This window comes from Cucurbita maxima, unplaced genomic scaffold (genome assembly GCF_002738345.1).
Source record: "Cucurbita maxima cultivar Rimu unplaced genomic scaffold, Cmax_1.0 Cma_Scf00026, whole genome shotgun sequence".
Taxonomy (NCBI): Eukaryota; Viridiplantae; Streptophyta; class Magnoliopsida; order Cucurbitales; family Cucurbitaceae; genus Cucurbita; species Cucurbita maxima.
In genome coordinates this window covers 1,100,993-1,114,119 of record NW_019272042.1, presented here as the reverse complement: position 1 = coordinate 1,114,119, position 13,127 = coordinate 1,100,993, and the positions used below count along the sequence as shown (strand labels likewise).

Below are 13,127 nucleotides of genomic sequence, written 5' to 3'. Positions count from 1 at the left end.
CCCCTTTTTTTTTTTTTTTTTTTTTTTTTTTTTTTTTTTTTTTTGTCTGCATTGTTTCCTATTTGCAAAGGATTAGATAGTTTTTTTTTTATAAATAAGCCTGTGTACTTCTCTGATGAATAACAAGAAAGGAGAGTAATACAAATTACTGCAACAAAGATAATAAATAGTTTCGAAACCGCATTTCTTCTACACAAAATGTTCGTAAGAAGCGTAATTGTGCTGATGTATTTTTGGTTTTCCAGCAACCGTGCTGCTGCATTTCTGCATCTAGTTAAGCTTAACAAAGCACTTGCGGATGCTGAGATGACGATTACATTGAGCCCACAGTGGGAAAAGGTAACAAATTCCATTCCCTGTATTGTTTGAGCTAGATACTTTTCAGTCCTTTCATTTAACTTCGCCATATTGATGTGCCACACCACAGGGATATTTCAGAAAGGGATGCGTATTGGAAGCAATGGAAAAATATGATGATGTATGTCGATTTCTTCCTTCCTGCTTCTTCCTTAGCAACGGATATATGAATTCTTCTGATAGTTAAAATTTTCTTATTGTAGGCCTTGTCTGCATTTCAAGTGGCCTTGCAATACAATCCACAAAGTGCAGAAGTCTCAAGAAAGATTAAAAGGATTTCACAACTGGTGAAAGATAAAAAGAGGGCTCAAGAAGTGGAGAAAAAGAGATCAAATATAGATATGACAAAGCACTTGGATAAACTGAAATCTGAACTGGTGAGCTGCATTCGTTCAACTGATGCTCATTTTCACATGTACTGTAACGGCCCAAGCCCACCGCTAGCAGATATTGTCCTCTTTGGGCTTTCATTTTCCCTCAAGGCTTTAAAACGTGTATGCTAGAAAGAGGTTTTCACACCCTTATAAAGAGTGTTTTGTTCTCCTCCCCAACCGAGGTGGGATCTCACAAAATATCTGTTTGTTAATGCAAATATCTATTTTCTACGTTTCCAGGGGTGAATTTGCTCACGAATTAGTGATTTTCCTTTTCTTTCCAGGTTGCTCACTGGCCGCTGAAACTAGTTTTTTGTTTTTTTTTTTTCCCATCCTGAAGTGTTCATTAGAATTGCCGTCTCTTTCTCTTTGCAGTCTGAAAAATATGGCTCTGAAGAATGCTGGAAAGACGTATTTTCTTTTCTTGTTGAGACTATGGAGGCTGCAGTGAGATCATGGCATGAAACTTCTAATGTGGATGCTGAAGTGTTCTATCTACTTGATAAGGAAAAGACAGATACTGAAAAATATGCTCCAATCGTAAACATTGATAAGGTGTTAGCCGTCCACTATATGCTTCTTCATTCCATATATAGTCGCACGTATTGCTTTTTGTTCCGTTTCTTACATCGATTAGATTAAGTTAATGAAAGGGTTTCTCTTATGGAGCCTGTTATTCTCGAAACTCTAATATTGAGTCTAAATTGTATATTTGGTTGCTAGAAGAAATACTTTAACCATTCTATACCAACTACCCCCAAGCCCACCGCTAGCAGATATTGTCTTCTTTGGACTTTTCCTTTCGGGATTCCCCTCAAGATTTTTAAAACGCGTCTGCTAGGGAGAGGTTTTCACACCCTTATAAAGAATGTTTTGTTCTCCTCCCCAACCGATGTGAGATCCCACAACTTCTGTCTTTTGTGCTATGCAGGCATTTGAATCACCCCACACGCATACTAATTGCTTTCAATTTTTACGGAAATACGCCGAGGATTCAGTCTCTCGAGCAGCATGCTTAGTAACTCCTAAAAGCTTGATATCTTACCCACAGGTGATGTTGAATGTCTTTGTTTCTATATTGCTATGATATGGTATATCCATAAAACTCTATTTTTACATTTTGATGATAAAGTATATTATGAAAGATCACTTAGTTTACTAGGTTAGACCACATAATGAGCATTTTAACAAATAACAATTCTACCATTTATTTTGTCGGAGATTACTTGAACAAGTAGACTTTCGATGAATTCTTTTATGTATTTTCCTTTTCTTGTCATGATGGTTCATTGATAATCTATCAGTTTCCTATGCTATCAATACATATCTTGTATGTGTACTTACACATCAGTCTTGTAACAGCCCAAGCCCACCGCTAATAGATATTGTCCGCTTTAGTCCGTTACGTATTGCAGTCAGTCTCATGATTTTCAATCGCGTTTGCTAGGGAGAGGTTTCCACACCTTTATAAGAAATGTTTCGTTCCCCTCTCCAATCGCGTTTGCTAGGGAGAGGTTTCCACACCTTTATAAGAAATGTTTCGTTCCCCTCTCCAATCGATGTGGGATCTCACACTTCTTTTTTACCTCCTTGGTAGAGGCTATATTTCTTGTTCGAATCAGAAGACTCCCAAGTAACAGCATTTAGTGATAGAAGCCAAAGTACTGAAATGATATTGAAAGATAAAAAGATAGAGAACTCAATAGCTCCCTAGTAATTTGACAAACTCTCTCAAGTCCAAACGCACTAAACTCTTGCCTATTTCCATCCTCTCTCACTCCTTGCCTAAAAATAAGATACCTTTACCATCCTAATAGTATTCCTAGCAATTATACTTCTAATGGCACTTCTAAAGTTTAATTATGCAAAAATTCTCAATGATAAATATTGTTTGCAGGTCTGGAAAGGACAAGGTTCAAGAAAATGGAAGCATGGACAACACGATGGTTTCTTCGTTCAACTTGAAACCCCTTCTTTAAGAAAGCTATGGTTTGTTCCTAGTTCCAATGAACTGGGACGACCAGTGTGCCGGTCTCTTTCTTTCTGTCTATGTTTCGTCATCCTCAGTTCTGCCTTTCTGGGTTGCATAACCTTGTTTAACATGGACGTTTTCATGTGTTTTGACTTTTGTGGTTGTCGTCTGTCACTTTTTGTTAATTTTTGAGGTTTTGTTACTCATGTTTACAGCTGTGAAATTCATTTTCAGGGATCCCGAGGTTCTGGATATCGGTGCACACGAGTTACTGCCGCGCATATTTATAGAAAAGCTGCCTAGCACTTAGATCCATTACAGCCAGAATTAGGTTCGAACTTTTCGTGATTACCCACAAAGCTTCTTACATCTTCCTTCACTCTGAGGTTAGAAGGCTATTTCCAAAATGTTTGCAAGTGTTTCACATTCATACCTTGTCCAGACAGAAATGAACTTTGGAAAGTTTGAAAACTGGAACCTGCTTTGGTTTTTTCAGACCATGGGGATTCTTTGTGTATGACTGCTTTCTTGTTATGTAGTGTTGCTGAGTGTTTTAGTCCCTTAAGCTATCTTGATTCCATCAGGTTCTACGACAGTTCTTTTCGTCTTGTAGTTTGTAACATCGCAAGGATCGCCGTTTTCTGATTGCTAAAGATGGATCATCCTTCCCCATAACATGGTATGTTCTTGTTTTTCAGAACATATTTGCAGTTTGTCATTGTCAATGGCTGTTCTCTTATTGATTAGCAAAAGAATGAAGATGAATCCCTTTCTTTGGTGACGATAAGACTAGATTAACATTGAAGAAATGCTATTAGGTTTCATTCATCGATGGAAAACTCTCGGTATGCTTCGACGAAACAAGAATAACATAAACATGATTGCTGTTGTTTACTCTAAGTATTAAGAACTGTTATCAACGACGACTTTATTTATTTTGCCCTTGTTTAACTTTTCATAAGCACTTAAAATTTTTGGATCGTTATACTGTTCTAGGTCACTGTTACACGAAGAGTTCTTATCATATTTTCATTTCTTTTCCTTGGATTCTAGACATGGAACCATTACAAATATAGGGTGGCTCGCGATAATCGCAAGCTTCCCGCTTCTTTAAACATTAATCCAAAGTTGAAGTAATTTGAACTACAAAATGGGGAGAACATATACTATTTAGCTGCTGTAGAACTCTTTAATAGTACCTGCTTCCATGACCCTGCAGCCATAGGAACACAAAACAATCAGACAACCCCATCAGAAGTTGATCATAATCATGAGCTTTTGTGAACTTGTATTTGCTTAGTTTGGATTTAAAGGAATTTGGATACTTACTTCACAAGCAACGAGAGATCTGTAGTTGGTATTAGTGAGCACTGTACTTGTGGAGCCACATTCACTATTATGGAGTGAGCCTGTGGACTTGTCAAGCTTCATCAGCAATGGAAACTGCAAGTCTTGAGTGCCACAACCCACAAAAGAAGACGATCGTTTTATCAGCACGGCGGCCTTTGGGACATTCTTCCCATCGGTTGATGCCTTCCTTCTGCTTGGCTGCCTCTCAAATGATGCAGGCCTCGTCTTAGGCGCACTCTGTGACCGGGTTTTGGCTCTTGAAGATTCTGTATTGGCCATGTAACTTGGGAACATTGGATACTCAAAGGACAGAGATTGCATACATTCTGGTGTGGGGTCAGGTTTAGACTTGACCAAGTAATCTTGAGGGCTGCTTTGTATGGTACAGATGGAGTAGTCCTCGAAATGGCTGCTGCAACCTCGTGCGTCGATGTCGGTTAGATCCGATGGTACTTGTGAGACAAGGTGCGAGTGATGCGTGGCAAAGACATGATCAGTCCGAAACCTACGCTCATGTTGTTGGTCTGAAACATAGCTTGTCCTGTTCTTGGAACCTGGTTTGTATTCTCCATGATCCATCTCCACAATCTTAATGTTTTCCTCTGAAACCTACATTCACAACACTGATGTTTCAAGCTATTTTCAGTTAACTTTGCAGGGAAAGATTTAGCAGAAGAATGATAGTTACATGATTTCCATAACCAAAATGATCGTCACCAACTGATCCTTTCATCCCATCGATCATCCTGATCCTCTGGGCACGAGCTCGAGCCTGGGCCGTGATCAACGCTTGCATACACCGGAGAGTAGCTTTGGCTTGTTTTCTAACAAGGTGACCCCTAGCCAGTGCTTGCAGCTTCACTAATCCTCTTAATGCCCGGAGTGCTTTTCTTGCCTACAACATGAAAACCAAGGAGATTGGTAAAATGGTAACACCGCTAGCAGATATTGACCTCTTTGGACTTTCCTTTTCGAGGGGAAGGTTTTTAAAACGTATCTGCTAGGGAGAGGTTTCCACACCTTTATAAAGGGTGTTTTGTTCTCCTCCCCAACCAATGTGGGATCTTAAAGAAAGTTTACCAAACAAGACCGGAAGGCTGATTGAATCTTAATGGCAGCAGCCTCCTCAATAGCAGTAGCTTTCATATAGGCTACTTCAGTTAGCCGGATTGCAGCAGCAGCAGCAGCCTGTGCAGCAGCCACAGCAGCATCAGCAGCGGCAGCTTTCACCACTAACATGGCCACGGCTTGCTTTTTCTCCTCATAATCTACATCCATTGCAGCCTGTGCCACCGGCATTATTGAGCTGACCATTTCAAGAGGGAACGGGAATGAATCTCTCGATGACACCGCCGTCGCTGCAGCAGAAGATCTTCGAAAACTCCATCGTTTTTTTTCCTTAGAATTGTGTCGGATCGATATCGGGGTAGCTGGATACTCGGAAGTAGTCGAAGAATTCTGCTCCTTCTCTTTGTCCTTCTTCCCTGTCAGAAAGTTCCTCAGCCATTTGCTTGTCTTTCCCATCTCCCCCTTCAGGTAAGCTCAAGCATCATAGAAGAAAGCCAAAATACTTATAGATCTCTCTTGAACTGAAGACCAGCTCCTTATATTGCTATTTCATTGTCTTTTTGCCTTCTCAACTTCCCATTTCTGCAATGAGTTGACATGGGTTAAGTTAAAAGAGTAAAAGATGAGTATTAAGCATGTGAGAGCTGTCCTTTTGGATCCAATTTGGGAAATTGGGATTCACATAATCAAGATATTTCATTCTTTTTCTAACTATTTCTATCTCGATAAAGGTACGTCCAAACCGAAAGATTAAACAATAAGTATCCTCAAATTCTGTCATTTGCTTAATCTTCCATAAATACCGTTGGATAGAAACTGAGATTTGAAATAGTATGATAGTAATTTGATATGAAAGTTAGAACTCGAACACTATCACACCTGTTCTGAATCTCGATTTTCATTTTTGTGCATGTGCACCTCAAACCGTTGGAACTCAGACATTACTACACCTGTCCCAAATCTCAATTTTCATGTTCCTGCATTTGCATCTCAAACAGTTAGAACTTGAACACTACCACACCCTTTCCAAATCTTAACTTTCATGTTCGTGCACGTGCATCTCAAACAGTTGGAACTCATACACTGTCACACCTTCTCCAAATCTCAATTTTCGTGCTTGTGCACGCGCATTTTAGACAATTATAACTCGAACACTACCACACACGTTTCAAATCTTAATTTTCATACTCGTACATGTGCACTTCAAGCAATTGAAACTCGAACACTACCACACCGGCGTCTACCATAATCTATTAGAGAGAGAGAGAGAGAGAGAGAGAGTCAAAGTGTTTGGTAGAAAATGGAACAATGTGATGTGGCAGAAAATGGTGGGCATGGCCATGACAAATTAATTTTTTTAGTTTTAGTATATTTTTAAATTTTCACTCACATGGGTTGTTCACTTGTTGTAATGTTTTTATTAGATTTTGTCTCCATTTCTCTTTGTCTTATTCTTCACTTCTTTCCAATCTATAAATCATTTCTCTATACAACTCAACCACCCAAATCCCATCCTCTCTTTAGTCTTGTTTATAATTCCTTAATCACATATTCAAACCCTCTTAAACGGATCCCGAGACTAAAATCTCGCAACGCTGTAGTAATATTCACTTTAGACATAACTGCCCACATAAGTATTTTTTTTTATTTCTTTTAAGGTTACGTTCACCTACTGATTATAGTTATAAAACATGAAACTTACTTTAAAATATCGTCACTAGCCCAATAAGGTTAAGCCCAACCACGGTATAAATAGTTCATTATCCCAAGAATTTCATTTTGAAGCTAAATAAACTACACTTAAAAATGTAGTAAAAAGAGCGTTTGTACTCTCTTCTAGGCAATGGCTACGTTTGTTTGTAATTCCATATAGTTTAGGTTGCATGTGATCGATCTTGATCGTGGAATGATTAGAGTCTCAAACAAGTGTTCTTGGCTTGGCTTAAACGAGAAGCATAGGATCTAACATCCTAATCAAGTTTGATTATAGGGTGGAAAAATAGGGTTTAGGATGATTAAAAAATTTCACTTATTTTAGTTCAAATGCAGCACTCATGGGGCCATAACGCCATTTCTTTGCATGTGAATGAAAGATTTGTCGGTTGAAGAATGTTAACTTCATATCCTTTGATTCCTTTCCCCATTTTGTCTCAACTCTCTCTCATTCCAAATTCTTCTTTTCTTCATTATTCTCAATTTCATGTAATTAATATTCAACCCACGTGTGTGTCGGTCTCTCAATAGAGCTATTAAAATTCGATCATCAGCTCAATTTAATCGGTACGGTTTAAGTTAGATTGAGTTAAAAACTAGATTGAGTTAATCCGAATCAACTTAAATTTACTGGGTGATTTTTAAAAAATATCTATATTATTTTATTTTTAATTAATTTCATAATTATTTTTTCCAATATTTATTCTCCACCCAACTCTAATTAATTATTTTTAATTATTTGAAAGGTAATTTTTAAAATAAATAACAAAATTTTGAATAAATGATTTTTCTAAGATATTGTCCGTATTAGCCCATTATAAAGTATGGTTGTTAGTCTCACAGATTTACTAGAAGTTTCCCCATTCTTATAAAGAATGTTTTGTTTCTCATTCTAATTGATTCACAGACCACTCCTCTTAAGGGGCCAACATTCTTACTAGTACGTCACCTATCATTTATAATAGCTCAAGTTTATTGAAAGTAGATATTGTTTGCTTTAGTCCATTACGTATGAGTCTCGTAATTTTAAAACATGTCTACTAGAGAAATGTTTTCACATTTAACTAATATTTTGTTCCTGTCTCGAACATATATGAGATCTCACTTAGTCATATGAAAGATGTAGATTAAAATGGATCTCCAAAAATTAAAACTTGTTGCCCTAAAAAATGAGAAGGTTAGGTAGCTAGATTGAGAGAAAGGCCCATTTAAGAAGAATCAAGAGGCTTCGTCTTCCTTCTTCAAAGTTTCTTGATTCACTAATACAGAAATGGAGATGCAATTTGCTAGGCCCGCCAACCATAAAGCCATGTTGAAGTCCGATCACAAAACTCCACATGGCCATATCTCTGTTTTGTGATCGTTGGAGGGTTATGCCTTCCAGCGCTGTTCTTCCTCAATCTGCGATGGCTAATGATTTCGATGGCCCATTGTTCCTCTTCTCTCACCCATTTCCGGTTAGTTTTTCCCCTTTCTGGTATTTTCATGGCTGTTCTTTCTAGGGTTACTTAAGATTTTTCATTTCTTTTCTTGTACACCTTTTTATTCTGTGGCTTTTTCTGAAATGGATTGGTAACTTTTTTTGAGAACTTGATTGGAAAGGACAGAGTGTTTGTTCTTGTTTTGATTGAATTGATAATGGCTGAAAATGTCTGCAAGGAAGTGAACTATGGATGAGAAACCTGTAAAGATTCTAGTAATGGGAGTTTCTTGTTTGAATGTGATAGCAGTTCTGGGTGGAAGCAGGCTCTTTCTGATCATGATGATGGTGACTTTTCCAAGTTTCTCCCCTGCATTAGACCCAAATGTAAGATTCCTTTCTCTTTCTATATCTCCTACGAAGCTTTTCTGTGAAAAATAGCTGGGTTTTTAGCCATAGTTGCTATTTCATCTGCTTGCTGCAATCCATAGCTGTTTGATTCTGCCAAATGGGACTTGTTTTTGTTTGATGAATGTATTTGCCAAAAGTTACTGCAGAGGTGGCTGGTAAGATGTAGATTTAGGCCGTCACAATTGCATTTTCGCGATTGTGCGGCACTCACTCTATGGACTGAGTGAGTCAAGCCAACTTAGGATTGTGTCACCTATGGTCGGGCAATGTATGCTCAGGTCTTTGGCCCCATTTTGAGAAAACGGGCAGAGAGATTTTGAAAAAGAGTTTGAAAAGCAAAATTGAGTGAAAAATTGAAAACAATGTTACATGACTACCAGCAAAATATAATACCATGGCTTAAATAACATATAACTTTCTGGGTAGGGAGAATTTGACACCTAGTAGCATCCCCCTATATTACATTTTGAGGCAATTCAGGTCGGGTAGGCTTAGACGTGATTTTGCTTAACGGTCATACAAAATCTAGGTGGAAGGAGTTGATGACTGTCGCATTTCCCTGTAGTACATTTTAGGGTATTTCATGTCTACCAAGTGTAGATATGATTATGACGAAACGTCATTCACTTAGAAAAGACAAGAAGGAAATTATACTTCATGATAGGAAGCTAGAATTTTGGCATTCAACGAGCATGTGGCCATAGGCAACACACCTTGGACAAACATGACCGTGACACTGTGATTTCAGATTCATATTCATGTGAAAGAAAAAAGTACTAAATTTTTATGAATTCTAATGTTAGACTACCCATTTCAAAATTGGTATTACGTGATGGTCTGACAAGATTTTGGTTAAAGGCGACACATAAATTTAATGGTAAAGTTGGCCGAAGATATGAAACACATCAACAATGCTTATAGCTAAGGTTGCAGCTAAGAACAAAGATGTCTTCGAAACTCCATGTGCAGATGATAAAGGCCCTGTTGGATTTAACTTATTTGGATGAGTACATATTCATCATATTCAAGGTTCTATGGGTCTTGATCTTGATTATTATGATCATATATCTGATGGTACTAGAATTGAACATCTCACTGCTTTGAACAATGCTGATAGGCATTAGATTTTTACCGTTGATGCCACGTAATCTAACTTGCCCGGTACTTTTCGACCCCTCCATTGGGCGTACAGACCAAACTAAGAACTAATGAATCGATATTCGTTTGTAATGACCAATCCTATGTTTTTGGTGAATATGAAAGCTTATTTACTTGATGTCTTTCTTGTTGCTGTATAGCTTGTCGATGGGTCGACTGTGAAGGCGGTTCGTGCAACAAGACGTCGTGGTTGGCATACAAATGTGGTTGTTTGAAGGGCTAACACTGCCTTTCCATGCTTATTCTGAGTTGTGTTTGATACTCAATTTGAAGGCTCAATGAGTATGGATTCCAAGGACCCTTCTGCTACAAATAACAATAATGGCTAGTCATTTCAACTCCTAACTTTTTACCTGGTTGAATCTTCTGTTTTCTCCACTACGCAGTCGATTCCACTACGCAGTCGATTTAACCTTGTCATGAACATAACTAGAAACAAAACTTTTGCTAACGTGTAACTCTAAACCGTCTAAGTCCATCGCTAATCAATATTTTTCTCTTTGGGCTTTCCCTTTCGAGCTGTTTTAAAATGCGTCTAGTAGGAAGAGGTTTCCACACCTTTATAAGCAATGTTTCGTTTTCTTCTCTAACTGATGTGGGATCTCACAATCTACTCTTCTTGGGGGCCCAGTGTCCTTGCAAGCACACCGACCAGTGTTTGGGCTCTAATATCATTTATAACAACCCCAAAACCCGTTAAGGTTTTAAAACGCATCTAGTAGGAAAAGGTTTCCACCTCTTATAATCAATGCTTCACTCTTCTGTAAAGCTAGAATTACATGGACATTCATTCAAACTACTTTGATCTACAGCTGCTAGCAGATTATTTCTCATCGAGGTTCGCTCTCAACAAAGTAGCTCGATGACAACGTTTGTAGCTACGCTGCTGCTGCTGCTGAACAAATAGACCGACGTACGTGGTGGCGGTGCCAATGGACTGTAGTTTGATTATGTGTATGGCCTCCATTTCTATAGAATAAGTTTGCCATTTTGTGTTCTCTGTGAATTTATCAGTATGAGTTTGATAGCAAATGCAAATGACTTTTGAGATAAATTGGTTTGGTGAGAATCAAATCAAAGAGACGAGAAAGAGGGCGACACGGAGAGAAGCCATTAAAATGCACTGAGAGAGCTTGATTGATTGGAAATGAAGAAGGCCATCACGAAGTCTTCGAATCAAATCCGACGTCGAAAACGAAGCAGCGGCGGCAGCCGCAGGCACTTAAGAGTTCTCAATCACTTCATCTCCCACAACCTGTCTCATCTCATTATTGTATGCATCTATCCTCATATTATTATCAGATCAGATCAGATCAGATTGTCCCCCTTGATGTACGGCGCCGCCGTGTACCGCCCCACTCCCTCCGACACTTCGTCGTGCTCTTCCCTTTCTCTATTATATATATTCAGCCATTTCGGATTAGCGTTTTAATTAAAGTAAATGGTTTTAATTAAAGTATATTAAAGATTAGTTTATATAGTAAATGGTGATGGAGCGTCCCTACACAAATAGACCGTACACATTGGAACTTGAAGCTATATGTTTTTCACCTTTGAAATAATGACATGCTTGTGCTTCCTGCTGCTCTAAACCCTAAACCAAAGAGGTCAGTGTTCCAATTATAACAGTTCAAGTCCACTGCTAGTAGATATTATTCGTTTTGACCCGTTACGGATCATCATTAACCTCACGATTTTAAAACTCATTTATTAGTAGAGGTTCCACACCTTTATAAGAAAATATTTTGTTTCTCTCTCTAACTGATGTGGGATCTCACAATTCACTTTCTTGGTGGCCACCGTCCTCGCTAGCATACCACCAGTGTCTAGTTTTGATACCATTTGTAACAGCTCAATTCTACCACTAGTAAATATTGTCTGCTTTGACCCGTTACGCATCACCATCAACCTCACGGTTGTAAAACATATCTATTAGGAAAAAGTTTCCACACTCTATAGAAATGTTTCGTTCTCCCTTCTAATTGATATGAGATCTTACATAATAATACCAAGCAATTTTGAGAATAAAATGACTAAAAAATACTTAAAAGAATCAAAAGTTATTATCTATACCAACAAAATTTACCTTCGTATTTTATAGCTTAATCATGGGAACTCCAAAGTTAAATATGCTTTATTTGAAGCAATCCTATACCGAGTGACCTTTGGAGAGTTTTCATTAGAGAACACGTGAATGACCTGTGTTAATCTTTGTAGACAAGACGTGAAATTAATGAATGTACACGTGTGAAATAATGAATGGTCATGTAATGAATAATAATATGAGCATGCTTGTTGACCAACATACATAGAAGAGGAGAGTAAATGGAGATACTCAAAGATTCCATTGAAATCCAAGTTGAATAAATAAGAAGAGATATGTGGAATTGGACATCCATTTGCTTCTCTTAATATCCATTATCATCCACTCCCCTCTCTATTTTCGAATAAATGAGAGATATGTGGAATGATTCATGTTAAGAAGCGAGGAGTAGGTAATGTGACCATGTCACAGGGAAATATCGATATTCATTCGAAACTCATGTTGGTATGTAAGAATAGTCTTCACTCTCAATAAGCGAGGAACAGGTAACATGACCATATCACAAGAGAATGTTGAGGGCACCCGATCCACGTTGCATATTGCATTATTTAGTGTTTGTATTAATAATGATGAAAATGAGATCCAATACATTCCTACTCTCTCAATTTTCCCACCACTTTAATATTGTCTGTTACGCCTAAATTCTTTTCAATTTTCAACCAAAACGAATATATTTGCTTCTACTTTTTGTAACACCAACAATATTCTTATTATCATCAAGAAACATAATTTTTATTTAATCTTTAAATTTCAAATATTATATATTTTAAAATTTTAAATTTAATATTTACTTTAATTTTTCTTAAAATTCACAAAAATACGAAGATGTTTTTATCCCTCGTTTATTTTTTCTTTTTAGCACATAATAAAGAATATTTTTAATTGAGAAACTAAAATTAGTTCGGGACGTGACATGAAATAAATTTTCTTTAGAATAAGACGTGGAGCCGAGATGGATGGTGGAATGTATTTTTATGTCATTGTCCAATAAATTAAAATGGAAGAAGAACACAACATAATCTTATCTCTATCTACAATATAGATTCCTTAAATATATATATTTTTGTGAATAATGTAAACAAAGAAAAAATTAAAACATTTTTAATATAACAACAAAAATTTACAAAATATCCCATTAAAAGAATATATATATATATATATATATATGTTAATTTTTTTTTTTTTTTTTTTTTTTTTTTT

At 37.2% G+C, this 13,127-nt stretch overlaps 3 protein-coding genes and 3 long non-coding RNA genes across 6 annotated transcripts in view; 3 read left to right on the top strand and 3 right to left on the bottom strand.

Annotated features, from left to right (window-relative positions):
• LOC111499381 (stress-induced-phosphoprotein 1-like) overlaps positions 1-3,268 on the top strand; it is a 4,855-nt gene extending 1,587 nt beyond the window's left edge. The window contains exons 2-8 of the mRNA XM_023150972.1: positions 246-339; positions 428-478; positions 561-734; positions 1,107-1,286; positions 1,663-1,782; positions 2,629-2,762; positions 2,938-3,268. Coding sequence (XP_023006740.1) covers positions 246-339; positions 428-478; positions 561-734; positions 1,107-1,286; positions 1,663-1,782; positions 2,629-2,762; positions 2,938-3,013 — 829 coding nt within the window. The 3' untranslated portion in view covers positions 3,014-3,268. The remainder of the gene's footprint in view (positions 1-245; positions 340-427; positions 479-560; positions 735-1,106; positions 1,287-1,662; positions 1,783-2,628; positions 2,763-2,937) is intronic.
• LOC111499385 (40S ribosomal protein S3a-like) overlaps positions 1-9,803 on the bottom strand; it is a 14,912-nt gene extending 5,109 nt beyond the window's left edge. Inside the window, exons 1-2 of the mRNA XM_023150978.1 lie at positions 9,798-9,803; positions 3,903-3,905 (exon numbers count right to left, since the gene is read on the bottom strand). The gene's annotated coding sequence lies outside the window, so the exon portion shown is untranslated. The remainder of the gene's footprint in view (positions 1-3,902; positions 3,906-9,797) is intronic.
• Positions 3,707-5,671, bottom strand: LOC111499373 (protein IQ-DOMAIN 14-like). Its single transcript, XM_023150956.1, has 4 exons — positions 5,134-5,671; positions 4,742-4,948; positions 4,033-4,662; positions 3,707-3,916 (listed from the first exon to the last, which is right to left on the bottom strand). The coding sequence occupies exons 1-4, from the start codon at positions 5,575-5,577 to the stop codon at positions 3,893-3,895; spliced, it is 1,305 nt and encodes a 434-aa protein (XP_023006724.1). The 5' UTR covers positions 5,578-5,671; the 3' UTR covers positions 3,707-3,892.
• On the top strand, positions 8,007-10,121 carry LOC111499405. The gene is made up of 3 exons (XR_002720933.1): positions 8,007-8,291; positions 8,565-8,641; positions 9,964-10,121. It is a non-coding gene; the product is annotated as an uncharacterized LOC111499405 (long non-coding RNA).
• Positions 10,122-10,319: 198 nt separating this feature from the next.
• LOC111499408 overlaps positions 10,320-13,127 on the bottom strand; it is a 17,640-nt gene continuing 14,832 nt past the window's right edge. Inside the window, exon 3 of the long non-coding RNA XR_002720936.1 lies at positions 10,320-10,334. This is a non-coding gene — a long non-coding RNA (uncharacterized LOC111499408). The remainder of the gene's footprint in view (positions 10,335-13,127) is intronic.
• LOC111499406 lies at positions 10,636-11,246 on the top strand. Its single transcript, XR_002720934.1, has 2 exons — positions 10,636-10,777; positions 10,852-11,246. It is a non-coding gene; the product is annotated as an uncharacterized LOC111499406 (long non-coding RNA).